General features: G+C 54.2%; 1 protein-coding gene across 18 annotated transcripts in view; it reads right to left on the bottom strand.

Annotated features, from left to right (window-relative positions):
- Positions 1-19,022, bottom strand: part of KLC1 (kinesin light chain 1) — a 68,938-nt gene that overhangs the window by 33,387 nt on the left and 16,529 nt on the right. For 17 of the 18 annotated variants that reach the window (XR_006056941.2, XR_009597153.1, XR_009597152.1 and 14 more), the window contains 4 exons: positions 8,433-8,694; positions 6,368-6,598; positions 3,182-3,260; positions 2,575-2,800 (listed from right to left, as the gene is read on the bottom strand). Coding sequence is in view for 14 of the 18 variants with exons in the window: in XM_060401487.1 (XP_060257470.1) it covers positions 2,575-2,800; positions 3,182-3,260; positions 6,368-6,598; positions 8,433-8,694 (798 nt within the window). In the remaining 4 variants the exon portion in view is untranslated. Of the gene's footprint in view, positions 1-2,574; positions 2,801-3,181; positions 3,261-6,367; positions 6,599-8,432; positions 8,695-11,794; positions 11,946-19,022 lie in introns of all 18 variants that reach the window. The other variant, XM_060401491.1, reaches the window with a different exon arrangement.

Raw genomic sequence — 19,022 nt, 5'->3', positions numbered from 1 at the left:
TATCATCGTATACTATGTTATACTATTAACATCTTATATTAAACTGACTCAAACGTCCTATGAAAGTCAGCAGGTATGAAGCAGCCCCAGTTAAACACAGCCACAGCCATCCCCCAATGCCGAGAGAGACGGCTCAGATGAGGCAGGCACACTGGGCGCTGTTGTGAGACTGGCCTGTCATAAGACGCCAGGGACCACAATCAGCCAAGAGGGCGGCCACGCCAAGAGCAGGTGCTCCAAACCAGCTGGAACCAGTCAGAAACCCGGCCCTTCCCCAGACCTGCTGAATCAGAAACTTGGGGGGGGGGGGGCGTTCAGCACGCATCCCACAAGCCCATCCAAAAACTCAAACTCAAATGAAAACCAATGCACACCTTGCCAGCATTAAAATAGATCCCAGTACAGAAGTGGGCAAGATCACAGAAGGCCCAAGTAACTAAGAACGCAGAATCACAGAACACAGATTAACACACAAAGCTGTGCGTCTCAGTGATAAAAGAGCAGGAGATGGCCAGCCCCGCCCCAGGCTGGCGACGGTCGGGGAGCGTGAGCTGGCACCACCTTCCTGAGCTGCCGGGCAATCTGTATCAGGAAGCGTGTAAGGTGTAGAATCTTACCACTTAGGAACTGACACTGGAAAAAACTCACAATCTTTTGCGCAAAACTTGAGCAAAAGATGTTCATCAGTATAACATTAATACCCCTCCCCACAAAGAGCTTAAAATTAAATGTCCCTTACTAGAAGAAAGCTGAAATACTGAGTCATGGCTCAGCTCTGGGACTCAGCACTGAACACAGACACAGCTGCTGTTCCAAACATTTCCACGCTACAGCACCAAGGGAAAGAGGCGCCATCAGATTCCTAGCACATCCACGTGACCATGCCTTCTACGTGCGTTTTTCACTTAACTCACTCACAAGAAAAATATCCAGGGTTAGCCAGAAACAGTCTCTCGCTCTCGATGGTTCGCTCCTGTCTCTTCACTCCTCTTCACAGACCCGCCGGCTCCCGTCTGCACCCCACTCAGGTGCTCAGCTCCAAGCCCAGCAGATCCTGTGGCCCGGCCCCCACCCCGCTCTGTGTCCTCCACTCTCCCACAGCTCTCTTCTGAGACCCAGCCCCTGGGCACAGGCACGTTCAAGCACGTCCCCTGCAGCCCCATCGCCCACTCCTACCACACTCCCGCTGCTCTGCCCCGTGGGAAGGAGGAGTCAGTCCCCAACACATCCTGCAAGGCCCCTGAAAGCACTCGCACCCCTCCACTAGGCCTCCCCTAATCCTCTCAACTAGAAGGCATCTCTCAATTCCATCAACACTTCGGTGTTATTTTATTTTATTACTTACTGGCCATGCTGCAACGCTTGCAAGATCTTGGTTCCCCGACCAAGGACTGAACGTGGGCCCCGGCAGTGGAACCACTGAGAACTGAGCCCTGGGCTGCCGTGGGATCCCGACGCCTGTGCTAGTCTACTGATGACAGTCTCCTTGCCTCTGTAATTACACACGAACATAACCAGCCTATTCTCTAAACAAGGGGCTAAGTTCCTTTAGAAACATCTAGGGAATGCTATCTACTTCACACTGCCAGGTAACGTCACATTTCATAACCCCTGCAACCCTCCTGAGGCTCAGAAAAGCTAAGGGCTCCGGACAACACCTTCAGTCTAGTGGCCACTTGACTTCCAGTCCAGTATCCTGCTTCTCCTTGAGAACAGGTGCTATGCATTCATCTGTGCAGCTTCACAAGAACCAGCCCAAAGTTTTACACACACTTGGGTCTCAAAAATGCCTGCTGAACTGTAAACAATCAAGGAAGGAACAGGGTGCAGCTCCCTGAGATCCGCCATGCGGAGCAGCCACCACAGACCAGCCGTCCCGGGAGTGACTGCCCCTCCACAGGCCCCCACTCACCGACCCGCTCCCTCTCAGCTCAGTTCAGCAAAGGGCTCTGGTGGACCGCTGCCCAGGGCCACAGGCAAACTACTGAACTCCATTCAGCAAGTTCACCAAGGGCTTCTGAGTTAGGAAACACGCTCAAGGGTGTAACTCAAGGCAGAGACGAGACAACCTGGTCCTTAACGTCAAAGAATCAGGATTCCAGAAGAAGAGACGACAAAATTCAAACGAGGATGCCAAGCACAGAGCAGGAGCTATGAGAGAGGCGGGGCCGAGGGTTACAGGGCCAACAGCGGACGGGTGCGTGGAGCCCTGGAGTCAGGAAGGAGGGCTGATGGGGATCAGAGAGGTCGGGGGCCAGGCAGGAGGAGTGGGAGGCTGTTCTGGGCAAAGGGAGCCTGGTACGCCAAGTACTGAGGGGAAAAATAACCACCAGTCTAGGGTGGCCCGATGGAAGAAGGCTGGCCTGGGCGTCCCAAGCAGCGTCCGCTCTACAGGGCGACCTCCTGCCAGGCAGCAGCTCCGTGTTCTGAACTGAACCCCTGACTGTTCTGAAGACAACTGGACGGTCAGGCTGGAGAAGCAGCTCAGAGCAATTTATGGAAGCACACCCTCGGGGCAAGCTCACTGGAAGCGCCGTCTGGGTGGGGTGAAGAGGAAAAGACGAGACTACTAGCCTGTACACCAGCGCCAGGATGTTGAGCATAGTGGCCACGTCGGGGTGGTCGTGGCCCGAGGTCTTCTCCAGGTCCTCCAGGGCCTGCTTGCAGAGGGGCACAGCCACCTCGTAGCGCCCCTGCGAGGCGTACTGGATCACCAGGTTGTGCAGGGTGCGCAGCCGCGCGGGGATCTCGTAGCCGCCCTGCTGCGCGGCCGCCGCTGCGCTGCTGTGCTGCTGCTGAACTGCGGAGAAAGGCCAGTTCAGACGCAGGGAGGCCGCCCGGGACACCGGCCAGAGCTTCCTTTGCAGGCTGTCGGGCCGGGGTTCCGCACACCCACCCTGCGGAGCGAGGCTGCCGCAGCCCCAGGAAAAACCCCCTCCTCCGCGCGCAGAGAACCCAGATCCCGGGGGGAGCTGGCAGCACACGCCCCTTTACTAGGGGCCGGCTGAGCCCGCGACTGTATCTCAGAGAGGGCGACCTGCGAGGCAGTCTGGGTGTATGTTCGCGCTCTTGCAAGGCAGGCTACAAGCACGCCAGCACCCACTAATAACAGCAATTACCCCCAAGAGGAGAGGCCACCTCCCGCCCACTGGCCACCACTCACCCACCACTCCCAACTCACTTCCTTGACCAGGGTCGTCGTCATCATTTGGGAAGAGGTCATCCAAAGGTTCCTTGGTGGAATCAGCGTCTTTGTCCTCCTATGAAACCAACCCAGGACAGTATTAGTTTCACGAATATTATAACAGCTACACTGGATATCTTTGACATAAATTTCATTTTAATTAAAAACAGAAAAGACAGTTCTCTTTCCAGATCATATCTAGGATTAGCCACAGTTTGCTTTATCCATTGGTCTAGGAAAGAGCAGTGGGAAGCCTGCTGACCTGAACTCAAAGCACCCGTGCAGGCTGGAGCCACAAACAGACCACGCAGGCACCTCTGTGCCTGAGTCGCCACCCGGGCCCCAGGAAGTGCAAAGAGCAAGGAGCGCTTTCTCATCTTATTTGGAGGGAAGTGATTAAAATGGCGAATCTCTGAAGACTGTGGAACTGGCAGGCTGGACACCCCCTCCCCACCCAGCACCACACAGGACCCCTAGGAGCCGTGTGACAGCCTGTGACCGGGTCCCCAAGAGAGGAGCCCTCAGGCAGAGACAGCGACCAGACGATGGGGTGAACGGACAGCAGATCAAGCAGGTAAGAACTCGGCATCACCCTGGCACAGGCGGACAGCAGGCTCCTCCAGAGGGGACATCCTGAGGGGCACACGTCGCATTCCAACACTCCCGACCAGGACACAAACCCAAACACACACGTGAGGAACAACGCGTGACGTAACTGGCCTACATTCTTCAGGAATACCGGTGTCGTAAAAGACTTTCCTCTCCCCGTGAAAGGACCTGTTCCAGATGAAAGACGACTGAAGGGCCGTGACCACTACGTGCAGTGAGTGGTCCTGAGCGGGATCCTGGGACGAGTGGGAAACGCCACCAAGGCCTCTGCAGAGATCATGGGCGAAGTGGAGTCTGGGCTGCAGAGGAGAGGAGGCGCAGCGGCCTGCTCAGCCTCCCGGGTGTGGCCCTGGCCCCCACAGGAAACCCCTCAGGCCAGGGAGATGCACCAGCAGTGCGAGGAGGAGCAGGGACAGGGCAGGAAGGCATCACGGGCGCACCCTGAAAGGGGAGGCGGGGCTGGCTTACTGCATCTCTTCTCCATGCCAGACATGTTTCCAAATTAGAAAGTTGTAAACGTCTCTGAATCTGAGAGACAGCCTTCCACTGCTCAGCGCTACCTCGTTTTCCAGGTGAATCAACTACTCTCTTCTTATTGGCACAACAGCCTACAGGAGGGTGTTTTTTAAATCGAAACATCAGCTGCTCCTGACTTAAGAGATGCAAGAGAGAAGTACAGCAGGTTTAATGAAATAGGGCGCTTTGGACTAACCACGGCCCAGGTCACGGTGAAGCCGCAACCCCATGTGACGCGTGTGGAGACGGGGTTCTGGGAGGGAACTGGTTAGAAACACCACCAGGCTGAGGCCCTGGTGCTGGGCCCTGAGACACCAGTGCGAGCTCCCCTGCCCTGTGCGCCCACCGCACGGTGTGAGGGCAGTGAGAGGGCAGCTGTCTGAAAGCGGGCAAGAGTCCCCCAGAAACCAGCCCTGCGGCACCCTCACCTCTGACTCCCCGCTTCCAGACCTATGGCAGAACCCGTGGTCTGTGCTCTAAGCCACCCAGCCCGTGGCATTTTGCACGGCAGCCCGGGCTAAGACACAGAGTGAGTGCAGGTCTGCTGGGGCAATGCAGACTACTCTAACAGAGGGGACGTGGGCTCGGACTGGAGACACAGACGCAGGCCTCTCAGCGGCACACAGATCACAGAGAGATCACACCAGAACTATACAGACAGTAAGCAAATCTCAGCTCTGAACACAGCGTGGCAGCCAGGACCGGATCCTAGAGAGGAAAAGGGACACTAACGAGGGACAGGGGAACTCAAACAAAGGCTGTAGTTTCGTCCACAGCAACGCGGCAACAGCACTGTTTTGCTTTTAACACAGGCACTGCTACAGACGGAACGTCTGTTCCCCCCCACCCCCGCCCCGCCAAACTGATACGCTGAAGCCCTAAAGCTCAACATGATGATATCCAAGGGTAACGTGGATCAGATGCAGGCCTGAGGGCGGGGCCCCCGTGATAACACCAGTGCCGTGACAGCAACAGGAGGAGACGAGCACCAACGAGGCCGTGTGGCGACACACCAGGAGGAAGGCCCTCACCAAGACTCCAACAAAGCTGTCACCCTGCACAGTCTCGGATTTCCAGCTTCCAGGAGCAGGAGAGACAAGCATCTGCTGTCTGAGGTGTGCAGCCTGCTGCTCTCTGGAGACACACGGCCAGAGTCAGCTCAGACATGTGCTGGGAGACACGGGACGCAGCAGGAGGAGAGTGAGAGTGGAGGCGCTCAGTCGCACCCGACGCTCTGTGGCCCGTGGGCCGCAGCCCACCAGGCTCCTCCGTCCATGGGATTTTCCAGGCAAGAACACTGGAATGGTGCTATCTCCTTCTCCAGGGGACCTTCCCAGCCCAGGGAAAGCGAGTGAAGAGTATATGGGGATTCTCTTCACAGGACCATTTCAACTTTTCTGTGAATCTAACATCATTCCAAAATAAAAAAGGTTACTCGTCTAAAAAGTTAACTGAATCAGAAACAACAGTAACAGAGACTGGGATGAACATCCAGAGAGCACCAAGAGAAGGAGAAAAGGACCAAGACCCTAGGGAGCCCTCACATTCCAGGAACCCCAAGACAGGCCAAGGCAGACGCACGAGCGAGCGAGCAGAAGGAGCAGGCGGTGTCCTGGGGGAGGGGGCGTCTCAAAGACAAAGCCAGGATCCACCACAGGCCACAGAGGCATTTCAAGCCCGGACGACAGGGGGCTGGACGGGCACTGCTGACGGCACGTCCAGCGGCGGGCTGGGCAGGGAGCCGACGGCAAGCGCCGGGGCGCCCAGCAGATCTCAGGCCGGGACAGCCCTCCCCGAAGGCCATGGCTCCTCTCTGCATTTATTTTGTATTTACCAAGCACTTTTACATTTTCTGACCACTGTTCAAAAAACACACGTATGAGAAAAGTACTCCAAAGAGAACGTATACGACTCGCCCAGGGACTCAGCCCCAGGACCCTTAACCCCGGTCGTGTTTCACGCAGGCTCTGGAGGGGAAGGAACCACGGCCGGCTCCACTACAAGCAGGGCGGCGGGAAGGCGCCACCGTCACTCCCGCACTCCTGTGGGACCACTCACCGAAGGAGAGATGTCGTCGTCGTACTTTTTCAGCTGATTCATGAATTCCAGATGCTTCTTCTCTTCCTCCAGCTGAGCCACAGACTGCTCGCTCTTCTGCAGCTTCTGCTGAGTGTTGGCCAGCTCATCCCGCAGCCACTGGTTCTCCTGGCACAGACGCCGCACCTGTGCACGCAGCTTCTGCTTCTCCGACTCCACGGCGTTCAGGTGGTTTGACAGCGCCATCATGACCTGGACCGACAGAGACGCTGATGGCACTGCGGCGCTCAGCCTAACAAGCGCCACCTCCCACCTCCAGCAGCACCCTGGGGCTGCAGCTCCAGCTGCCCTCGCAGACGCACGCTCCAGAGCACGCACAAGCACAGCTGGCCGTTGACTACTCCCACCCTTCACTCTCCGGCCACGTGCAGGGCATGGCCAAGAACGGCACACGCTCCTCTCTCTCCCTGCCTCTGCCTCGCTGCCCACCCCGCTCCCCAGCCGGCTGAAGACGCAGCACGGAGGGCTCCATTGGCAAGCCAGCAAGAGGGCTCCCACCAGAGGCCACCATGTGACCCCCTGACTCCGGACTCCAGCCTCCAGAGCTGTGGACCATGTGACCCCCTGACTCCGGACTCCAGCCTCCAGAGCTGTGGAAAACAAGCGTCCACTGCTGAAGCCCTGGCCTGATGGCATTCTGTTCTAGCGGCCGGATCTGACTGAAACAACAGCTGAATTAAACGCCTCTTCCTCCTCTCTTGAAAGAAAAGAAAAAAAGAACCCTGGCGTGCTCAGAACATCTACAAACCAATTCCAACTGTTTCTGCCTGGAGGCAGCTCTAATGGACTGGGCGATGGGCAGGCAGCTGCTGTTCGGATGAAGCCGTGCTCACTTTTTATCCAGGTGGTGCCAAGAGAGTTTCTTTGCCGTGAGCAAATGCCATGCACACACACCAGATACATGTGCGGAGTGGACTGGTGACGGGGCAAGGGAAGGGACGGAGGCTCTGTGGCCACAGTGAGAGCCAGGGCGCCCTGATGCACTCGCAGGCGGAGGTGCCCGCTGGGCTCTGCGGAGGTACACTGATGGGCCTCAGGGAAGGGCCTGCCTGGAGCAGAGACAAGCTCCTGGGAGGACAAGGGCTGTGGAGGAAGGCTAGCTTCGGTCAGTCTGTCCTCTGCAGTCTGTCTACCAGCCCTGCCTTCTTATCACCCTCCCAGGTCTAAAACCTGGAAGTCTAGGATAGGGGGCTCTTTCCTCCTCCTCCTGTTAACGCCAACATCTGCCAGCCTGACCAAGGAGGTTCCCACTCACAGACAGCGAGCTGCGGGCTGACTCTCTCTCATCCCGCTTCCCTCGGCTCAGGAACCTGGGAGTTCAAGGGGAGAGGCACCATTCCCCAGTGTCCCTCACAACTAGATGAGCCCGTGGAGTCAGTGAAATGTAAGCAGAGTGCCGGGCACAGTGCAAGGAAGCAGAGGGAGGCACGACCTTCCTGCGCCCTTCGCAGCCCCAGGACAGTCACATGGCTGCAGCCGGACTCTGTCTTGGCCCACGAGACGGGCGGGCTGGCGTGCAGGACAGCAGGGGCAGGGACCCGACAGCCACGCAGCCCTAGAGCCTGGGCTCAGCTGGGGGCTGGTCTGTACAGACACGACCGAGCAGCTGCTGGCGCCGTGCGCGGCTTTCTGGGGAGAGGCAGGGCACCTGAGGCGGTCGCGGGCTGGAAAGCGAGTGCGGCCTGTCTGTGTGTCCCCAGTGTCGCTGAGGGGCGTCCCCGCCCGCTCCTGGAAAGGGACGGCCCACCTCGGTTATGTAGTCTACACTCGACTCGACATTTGAGCCGCTGCTTTTGCTTTCTGTGCAGCCGAATCAAACCCTAACTGACACGAACAATTTTCCACTCTACTTTTTAAAACTGAGGCATGCCCAAATCAATCATCATTTGCCTAGCATACACAACCCACATATAAGCTGATTTCGATTATCCTGTGAGTATCTGCCCTCTAGTTTAAACCTCATATTTCAAACAAAGTCTCCATCTTCCCAGACTGGCAAGTTCATGGTCATGTCATGAGGCCATACCTGGGCCTCACTCAGGCCAAGCTCCAACATCTCCAGTGACTTTCGGATCATGTTTGATTTCTCCTCCACCAGATTACTTTCGTCATCTTTCTTCAAACACTTTAGTGTCTCCAGTAAACTTTGCAAAATGGAATTATGCTCATTCTTCAGAGCTTCCAGCCCCTGGATCACTTGCTTTGTCTTGGAAATAATTTCATCCTGCGTGAGCTTCTCCAACTTGTCCTCCTTCATGTACACCATTGTGGACATGTCGTCATGCATTCTAGAATGGAGAAAGAGAAGAGCTGGACATCTCATTACAGGCTCCATTTATGTTACACCTTTAGCAAAGGACACATATGAAGACTTTTACATCGACATTTTAACAGGTGAAAACTAAGAATATTATGATTTGTTCCCTTGAAATACTATATCTACACTGTTTCTGGTTTTTCCTTTGCAGGCCGAATTAATTACTTTTCTGGCTTGTGTCTGAATTTTCTTTTACAGAAATGACAGTAATGACAAGCATTAAAAGCAGCAGAGCATCCACGTGGCGTTTCCAAGACACATGGCCTCAGTGAACAAACTTTCCCTTGAATGTTTACCAGCTGTTTTCTCCCTAATGAAATGCAGAGGGTCAGTAAATTCCATCACATATTTACCAGATAAAACCTTGAGAAGGAGTCATGGCTACAAAAAGAGAAACCAGCAAAGGAACGCAGAGCAACCAGAGTGGCAAGAGGACTGCGCCTGACCGCAGCCTGGGGACATGGGAGACGCAGCGTGACCAGAGCTGGGAAGACTCCGGAGGGGACGTCCCTGGTGGTCCAGTGGATACGCATCTGCCTGCCAACCTGGGGGACACAGCGTCCACAGGCTGCAGAACTGAACCCGTGGGCCACGACTGAGCGCCCGCTCTAGAGCCGGGAGCCGCAGCACGAGCAGCTCAGACACTGCGACCAGAGAAAACCCACCGGCAGCAGCCAAGACCCAGCACAGCCGAGAAGGCAAACAATTAAACAAGAAGGGCACAGCACGACACGACGTCAGCGAAGCGAACGAAGCAGCGGCTCTTTCTTCTACCGTCTCTTAGCTTTCACTGTCTGCCTTTAAACCCTATAATTCATTTGTTTTAAGGCCATAAACAGGGACCATCAGGAAAGCCTGTTCAGGAGAGTGACAGGGATGGAAATCAGAATCCACTGTGTCAGGGTGACTTCCCGCAGAGCACCTGCGACGCCAGAATCTCTGTTCTCTCGTTATCTTACGTCCCTGTGGATGTGAGCGCTCTCTATAAGGCAGAAGGGCTCGACCCTGTGGCCCGCCGGGTGCACGCCACCCACGACAGCTCCTGTGCCCACAGACCACCCTGTGAATGCATGGACTGCTAGATGCCAGGTACAGGGAAAGGGCTTTTTGGCAGGATCTCAGTTCCCTGGTGGGTCAGACAGTAAAGCGTCTGTCTACAATGCGGGAGACCCAGGTTCAATCCCTGGGTTGGGAAGATCCCCTGGAGGTGGAAACCGCGATCCACTCCAGTACTATTGCCTGGAAAATCCCATGGACAGAGGAGCCTGGTGGGCTACAGTCCACGGGGTCGCAAAGAGTTGGACACACTTCACTTTCAGTTCCCAAGCAGGGACTTAACTCAGGCACAACAGTGGAAGCAGAGTCTTCACCACGGGCACTCCCAGGGAGCAGTGTGGAGGCAGGGAATACAGACCAGGCGTTCCAGGATTCGGGAGTGAGGCGCGAAGACCCCTGCGCTCTAACAGCAGGAACAGGGGTGGGGCAGGAGCAGAGGCCAGAGACGCCCCTCACTGACACTGGGGGCACACACAGACCCACTGCGCTCACTTCCCAGCCCGCGACGGCCTCAGGTGCCCGGCCTCTCCCCAGAAAGCCATGTCGGGGTCTAAGGAGGGGCAGTGTCGCACCTCTACAGGTTGTAGCAGTGGCTGAAAAGGGAAGGGGGAACAGTCTAGTTCACGAAAAAGAGAAAGGGGAACACAGTGTTTACATGAAAGTAGGAAAACCACACAAGGTAGACGTTACTACAGGAAGAAAACAAAAATGCAAAAAAACAAAACAGAAAGAAAAGAATGGCCACTTTAATTAAGGAGATGCCTCAATTGAGTAAATCCACTTAAAGAAACCCAACTTTAATTCCTTAAGGGACATGTAACAAAGCCAGCCACAGGGCACTGCGTGCTCACACACTCCTGTTAACAGTTTTAACCACACACAAGAATAATGAGCACAAGTGTCACGTGGACACATGCAGGCGTGCGTGCACACACACACACCCCAGCCCCCCAAAAAACTCACTTAAGGCAGGTTTTTTTAAAACTCTTAAAAGAAAATTAAGCATAGAGTCCAAACACTCCTGGGCCCACAGTTCTCACGGTGCAGTGGGCAGCCCGAGGCCTGGCTCTGCCACAAGCCGTCCCCACACCATGGCAAAGCCCAACCCTCCTGGGTGCTGTGGGTGGCAGACTGCCCCTGCAGGCTCTGGTGCATGGAGGAGGGGCAGGGCCCTGCAGGCTCTGGTGCATGGAGGGGGGGCAGGCCCCTGCAGGCCCTGGTGCATGGAGGGGGGGCAGGCCCCTGCAGGCTCTGGTGCATGGAGGGGGTGCAGGGCCCTGCAGGCTCTGGTGCATGGAGGGGGTGCAGGGCCCTGCAGGCTCTGGTGCATGGAGGGGGTGCAGGCCCCTGCAGGCCCTGGTGCATGGAGGAGGGGCAGGGCCCTGCAGGCCCTGGTGCATGGAGGAGGGGCAGGGCCCTGCAGGCTCTGGTGCATGGAGGGGGTGCAGGCCCCTGCAGGCTCTGGTGCATGGAGGGGGTGCAGGCCCCTGCAGGCTCTGGTGCATGGAGGAGGGGCAGGGCCCTGCAGGCCCTGGTGCATGGAGGGGGTGCAGGCCCCTGCAGGCTCTGGTGCATGGAGGAGGGGCAGGGCCCTGCAGGCTCTGGTGATGGAGGGGGGGCAGGGCCCTGCAGGCTCTGGTGCATGGAGGGGGGGCAGGCGAGGCACTGAGGACAGTGGCCAGAGAACAGCCACGCAGGACTCAGCACCACCCCTCCCGGGAGCGGAGGTGTCAGGAACGCCCCTGACAAATGACCCCACCAGGCCTGCAGACACAGGCCTACAGCTCGGCGCTTTGCTGGGCAGTTCCGTGGTAGACTGCTCCAGAGTTCAGTTAGGAAGTGAGTCCTTCTGCTACGTTGATACCACCGCCCCTTGTAACTTCTACCCACTGAGCCAACCTCTGCCCTCTACAATAAACACAGAATACCTTCACTGCCTCATCCAGAAGATAACTTTTCAAATACTGTGTTACAAGAACAAGACTCCCCAAACTGCCCATCTCCCCAGCTCATACCTCACGCTACTCCTCAGGCACACGCCTTTATCCCAGCAGCTCCATACTTCCCGTCAGGGTCACCATCACATGGACACAGCCCTGCTCGCTGCTTCATCACAGGAGAGCACACAGTGGCGCCTGGACTTAGTCTGTTCAGTATCTCTCTCATCTGCAAGCCAGGCCATTATAACCAAAGGTAGGGTATATAAAAAAATAACATGAGGCCACTGTCTATCTAGGAGGAAAGAAGGTGCATTCCTACCCTCACTATACACTAAAATAAATTCCATACTGAATAAAGAATTAAAAGTTAAAAAAAAAAAAAAAACCCACAAGAATCCAGAATAAAATTTAGGCAAAGATCTATACACACACAGGTGAAGGTAAAGAGCGCCCTATGAATAACAGCAGAGAGCTAGAAAACAAGACTGGTGAGAGTCTATGCAACTAAGAAGCTCTGAGGGGGTTCCCTGGTGGCCAGGGTTCTTTGCTGTCACTGCCTGGGTCCAGTGCCTGGTCAGGGAACGAAGATCCCGTGATGACACACGACGCAGCCAAAAAATAAAAATCTGCCGCTAAAGACTGATCTGGAAACCACCTTTCTGAGCAAATACTATTTTGCAGACCATCACAGTGAAGAGCTCAAAGATGTAAGGCAGAGGACACAGAGGCGTCTAAAAGGTAAAACCACTGGCGTCCAGGCGATCTCAGACACCCTCTTTGTCAGCCCTCCCTCCAGCCCTGCTGAGGAGTGTGCCCTGAGGAGACTACGCGGGAGGAGGACTCGGCCAGCACAGGCCTGGCACTGCTCACAGGCACCCGGGGACGAGCTTCAGGGCCAACGCATCCAAGTCCAATCAGACACCCTGCTTCCGCGCACCTGCGTTGTCAACCGGAGCCTCGATCTCACTCCGATGTCAAGTGGCACGGATACACACTTGACCTGGGACGTGGTTAAGGGCTCAGAAATACTCCCCTCCCCTTCCCCTCAGTGACACACACAACATCTGGCCTCAGGCTATTCTAATTAACCACGTGAAATTGTTTCAGTTCAGTCGCTCAGTCCCGTCCAACTCTTTGTGACCCCATGGACTGCAGCACGCCAGGCTTCCCTGTACATCATCAACTCCAAAAGCTTGCTCAAACTCATGTCCATTGAGTTGGTGATAACATTCAGCCATCTCATCCTCTGTTGTCCCGTTCTCCTCTCGCCTTCAATTTTCCCCAGCATCAGGGGCTTTTCCAGTGAGTCAGTTCTTCACATCAGCTGGCCAAAGTATTGGAGTTTCAGCTTCAGCATCAGTTCTTCCAATAAATATTCAGGACTGATTTCCTTTAGGAGGGACTGGTTGGATCTCCTTGCGGTCCAAGAGACTCTGAAGGGTCTTCTCTAACACCACAGTTCAAAACCATCAATTCTTTGGTGCCCAGCTTTCTTTATAGTCCAACTCTCACATCCACACATGACTACTGGAAAAACCATACCTTTGACTAGATGGACCTTTGTTGGCAAAGTAATGTCTCTGCTTTATAAAATGCTGTCTAGGCTGGTCATAACTTTTCTTCCAAAGAGCAAGCGTCTTAATTTCATGGCTGCAGTCACCATCTGCAGTGATTTTGGAGCCCAAAAAGTAAAGTCTCTCACTGTGCAATTGTTTACTGTGCTTTTATTTCCAAAAAGAGAACTCTTTAAAGTCCCATGATTCCTCTGGGAAAGCAACGGAACTAAATACTTAACTGCACGATCTCCAAGGCAGAACCTGAGAAATCTAACATCTTAATTAAGTTCCTAAAACACAAGAAGCCCTTCTTCATATCAAAACTCTTAAATCCACAGTTCAACAGGCAAAGCTATTATTACTAACTTCCAACTCTCAGAATTCAAGTCCCCAACAAATTCTCTACTCTCACTGCAAATGATACAGTCGCTAAGTAAAATAATGAAGACAAAGATAATCCTAAAGCATAAGTTTTATTTGACTTTAGAACTATTTTTGTTTCCATTACTTGAAACATTGATTCGATCTTTGTAATTTTTATCCAATAGTGCATGTAACAGTTTTTTTTAAAATACTTATTTATTTGGCTGCATCGGGTCTTAGCTGTGGCACAGCAGCTCTTTCCTTGTGGCACACTGACTCTCGAGTTGTGGTTTGCAGGCTTAGGTGCCCCATGGCATGAGTTAGGGAATACTTAGTTCCCCAACCAAGGACCAAGCCTGGGTCCCCTGCATTGCAGAGCACAATCGTAACCACTGGGCCACCAGGGAAGATCCAGTATAACAGCTTTGATGGGCAGTTCTAATACAGAGGGGTCTCAGCAGCCGCGCAGAACAGACTTGTGGCTGTCAGGCGGCTGGGGGAGGCAGGGGATGGGAGTTCAGGATTAGCGGACGCAAACGATTATACACAGAATAATGGATAAACAGCAAGGCGCTCCGGTACAGCACAGGGGACTGCGTTCAGCATCCTGTGACACACACAGTGGAGAAGTGTGTGTGTGTCTGTAAACCAACTGTACTTCAGTAAATCACACACACATACACACCACCAGTCTCATGTCCAAGGATTTATTGCAATCATTTACTCGTCTGACCACACTATGGTCAGAAATTGAGAAGTAATAAGAATCTAGCTTATCTCCACATTCAGACCCTCAACTAAATCCTGCCTGGAGCATTCTGTAACCTAAAAATAATTCTTACTTCTTTTTAAAATGCCACTTGAAAAACACAGGTTCTCCTTTTGAAAGGCTGCCCTGCCCCTGGGAAACACAGGAAACCAAAACACAGGCCCTTCACTAAGAAGGAAGGGACTAGGTCACTGCACACTCAACCCTGAAACGAGACGGACAAGGCAACCGCCTCACCGCCGTCAGCAGCGCACCCACTTCATGTAACACGGGCAGGGCGAGGCTCTGGGCCTCGACAGTAGCTGAAAGCGATGACCAGCCAGGTAACCAGCACAGAGACATTTTTGAGTACACCAAAACACTGACCTGCACACTCCGCTCCTTCACCTCTGCTCTGAACTAATCTGAGAGGTGACACGCACAGCAGAAAACAGCCCACACCACACCCTGCAGCTCACTGTTTCTTTCCATTTGTTCTGTAACGTAACTTGCCCTTTATGACAAGAGTGGTTTCTCACTTTCTCTAAGACACCAGGGATAAGAAGAGAGCTCTTCAGAGTTACAACTAACTCCTGCTAGGAACGACGGGAATGGGACAATTTAGAGTGGACAATCTGGTACGATATTAGCTCGGGGCTCTCAACTGAGGAAGACTGCCAGGTCCAATGAAGCCTGGCAGGGGAACGTGAGAACCGAGCTCGGCCACACCAGGGAGACGCTGGAGGACAACCCCCCAGCCTCCGCCAGCCTGCAGACCAGGCAGCCCGGCCCCGCCCCCAACCAGCCCAAAGACAGCAACAGCCCTTCACTCAGTAAACATCTATCGAGCCCCCAGTTCTACGCCAGCCGCTGTTCTAGGCTTAGGGGTCAGACTTTACCAAAGGGCTGTTTGCTCAAGAAAACACCGGGTGACAAAGGAATGTCCTACACACCGGGGCCCGGGGGGCCGGGGAGAGGCCGAAACCACCAGAGCTGCAGACTGCTGAGAGCAACCCTGGGAGCAAAAGGCAATAAACAAATGCTTTCCGCACTCTGAAAGAAAATTATTTCCAATTCAGAACTCTACAGCCGGCCAACTCTCAGTCTGTGAGAAGAATGACATTTTCAGTCACAGGTCTTAAAACATGTCACCCCCCATGCAGCCCTCCTCAGGCTACTGGGAGGTGTGCACAACCAAGACAAAGGCAAACCGAGAGAGCAGAGGACACCGGGGCTCCGCAGGCACGGGGAGGGGGTCCACACGGGGAGGGGGCTCCGGCACGGGAGGGGGCTTGGGCACCCCGGGGAGGGGGGTCCGCAGGGGGAGGGCACAAGCACCAGGAAGACAGCCCTGCAACCCAACACAAGGACCCACACTCAAGACTCCGGGGGCACGTCGGCACTAATGTTAAGAGCAAGGAGATAAAAACAAGTATCAACTCTGAACAAAACAAGAGCTTGGAGAGGGAAGAGTAAGCAGTTTACCGCATGACTCAGCTACGGCACTTCCACAGGGATACGGATAAAGGTAAAGACTGACCTAAGCAAGTTAAGTATAACTGTCTATGGGGAGCCTGTGGCAATGCAAAGGACACACCTGTGTAGTCAGGAGGGGCGAGAACACAGCAAGCTCTGAACATCTAGCGCAGGAAGTCAAAAAGAAAACCATCCGACAGCAATAGAAACATGTTCTTTAGTAATGGTGGTCATCACAGAAAAACCATCATCTCACTTAACACAAGTGAAAACAGTTACTTCTGGGGAGAGGGAAAGAAGCGCGACAAAGACCCAACGCGACAGAACTCTGAGACTGTTTGAAAGCGGACCGCACCACTCTTGGCGCATCCCACAGGAGCCCGGGCCCCGCCTGAGCCATGTGGGTCTCGGCGTCTTGCAGGGGCCCCTGCTGCAGGTCACCTCCCCACACGCCAGCAAGTCCCTCAGTGCAGCTCAGGGGTGGGGAGGGGCCTTAAGGACTCTTCCAGAGACCGTGTTGAGTTCTGTGTACCTCTCCTGCCTGGGAGAGGGCCTCCTTCCTCACCCATTTCTTGGTGCCAGTGTCGACCGCGGGAGCTCGTTTTATGCTTTGTTGTTGTTCATGGCTGAGTCGCGTCTCGCTCTTTTTGACTCCATGGACTGTGGGCCCCGCTGTCCGTGTGCTCCTCCAGGCAAGAGCGCTGGCTGGGCTGCCATGTCCTTCTCCAGGGGTTCTCTCCAGCCCAGGTGCCTGCACTGCAGGCGGACTCTTCAGCACTGAGCCCCCAGGAAAGCCCGTCCACAGAGGCTGTCCCTCCAGCTCAGTCAGTCGCTCAGCCGTGTCCGACTCTTTGCGACCCCATGAATCGCAGCACGCCAGGCCTCCCTGTCCATCACCATCTCCCAGAGTTCACTCAGACCCACGTCCATCGAGTCCGTGATGCCATCCAGCCATCTCATCCTCGGTCATCCCCTTCTCCTCCTGCCCCCAATCCCTCCCAGCAGCAGAGTCTTTCCCAATGAGTCAACTCTTAGCATCAGGTGGCCAAAGTACTGGAGTTTCAGCTTTAGCATCAGTCCTTCCAAAGAAATCCCAGGGCTGATCTCCTTCAGAACGGACTGGTTGGATCTCCTTGCAGTCCAAGGGACTCTCAAGAGTCTTCTTCAACACCACAGTTCAAAAGCATCAATTCTTTGGCGCTCAGCCTTCTTCACAGTCCAACTCTCACATCCATACATGACCACAGGAAAAACCATAACCGTGACTAGACGGACCTTAGTCGGCAAAGCAATGTCTCTGCTTTTGAATATACTATCTAGGTTGGTCATAACTTTTCTTCCAAGGAGTAAGCGTCTTTTAATTTCATGGCTGCAGTCACCATCTACAGTGATTTTGGAGCCCCCAAAAATAAAGTCTGACACTGTTTCTGCTGTTTCCCCATCTATATCCCATGAAGTGATGGGACCAGATGTCATGATCTTTGTTTTCTGAATGTTGAGCTTTAAGCCGACTTTTTCACTCTCCTCTTTCACTTTCATCAAGAGGCTTTTAGTTCCTCTTCACTTTCTGCCATAAGGGTGGTGTCATCTGCATATCTGAGGTTATTGATATTTCTCTCGGCAATCTTGACTCCAGCTTGTGTTTCCTCCAGTTCAGCGTTTCTCATGATGTACTCTGCATAGAAGTTAAATAAGCAGGGTGACAATATACAGCCTTGACGTACTCCTTTTCTTATTTGGAACCAGTCTGTTGTTCCATGTCCAGTTCTAACTGTTGCTTCCTAACCTGCATACAGATTTCTCAAGAGGCAGGTTAGGTGGTCTGGTATTCCCATCTCTTTCAGAATTTTCCACAGTTTATTGTGATCCACACAAAGGCTTTGGCATAGTCAATAAAGCGCAGGCGGCTGCAAGCCGGCTCACTAAGCGCGGCTGAGAGGGGCTACCCCACGTCCGAGGTCAGGGGCAGCGGCCTAGAGTGCCAGGCTGCGACGGCGCAGGAACGGCCGAGAGGAGCTACCCTGCGCCCGAGGTCAGTGGCGGCCGGGAGGAGACACCCCGTGTCCGAGGTCAGGGCAGCGGCTAAGAATACTAATCATTAAAGATACCACACTGTTCACTGTGTTGCTCACACTGTTGCAGCTCTGGCCACGGGGCGCTCCAGTGCTTCTGAGCCCCTGACATGCCCATCCTTCCGCTCTTGGAGCACTACCCGGCACCACAGGATGGTCCAGGCCCATCTTGTACTCTCCCTACCCCAGCCTTAGAATCAGCCATTAGTCCAAGGAATCTCGGTTTGTTTGACAGAATGGTTTAGAAACCACTCCTGGGCCCAGTGGTCTTCGTCCCAAACCCATAAACCCAATCTAACCATGAGAAACACACCAGGCAAATACAAACTGAGGGGCACCCTGTAAGAGGCTGGCCAGTACTGCTCCAAGGGCTTCCCAAGCGGCGCTGGTGGTCAAGAACCCGCCTGCCAGCGCAGGAGACAGAGGAGATGCAGGTGTGACCCCGGGTCGGGAAGACCCCCCTGGAGGAGGGCACGGCAATCCACTCCGGCGCTCTTGCCTGGAGAGTCCCGCGGACAGAGGGGCCTGGGGAGCCACAGCCCATAGAGCTGCAGAGTCAGACACGGCTGAGCAACTCAGCACACACGCACGCACCACTCAGAGCTGTCAGAGAGCTGGATTCAACGGGATATGATGCCCTGGATGGGGTCCCAGGACAGAAGAAGAAAACTAGTAAAACCCAAATAAAACGTGGGCTTTGGTTCGCAACTATGTACCGCTGCTGATTCCTCAGTTGGCACAAAGGCAGAAGACACAGCAGGTCAGCGCTGGGAGCCCAGTGCACGGGCCCCACTAGGGACGCTGCAGCCTCAGGAGCGCTCCAGACCATCGCTGCTCCCTTCCTGCGAACCCAGAACTACTCTAAAGCAAAGCGGTTATTTTCAAAATCAGTAAGCAAAGCAATACAAACAGTACAGGTATAGCTTTGAGAAAAATAAAACCAAAAAGTAAATCTGCAATATGTGTATTAAGGACTGACATCAACCAAGCAATTTCGTTTTTGAGCATCTTCATATGTGTGTTGTTTTAAAAGAACAAAAACAATCAACCGCCAGTAGGTAGTTTAGTCGACTGACACTGTAATTCCT

This window comes from Ovis aries, chromosome 18, assembly GCF_016772045.2.
Source record: "Ovis aries strain OAR_USU_Benz2616 breed Rambouillet chromosome 18, ARS-UI_Ramb_v3.0, whole genome shotgun sequence".
NCBI classification, from domain to species: domain Eukaryota; kingdom Metazoa; phylum Chordata; class Mammalia; order Artiodactyla; family Bovidae; genus Ovis; species Ovis aries.
This window is presented reverse-complemented; position numbering and strand designations above follow the sequence as displayed.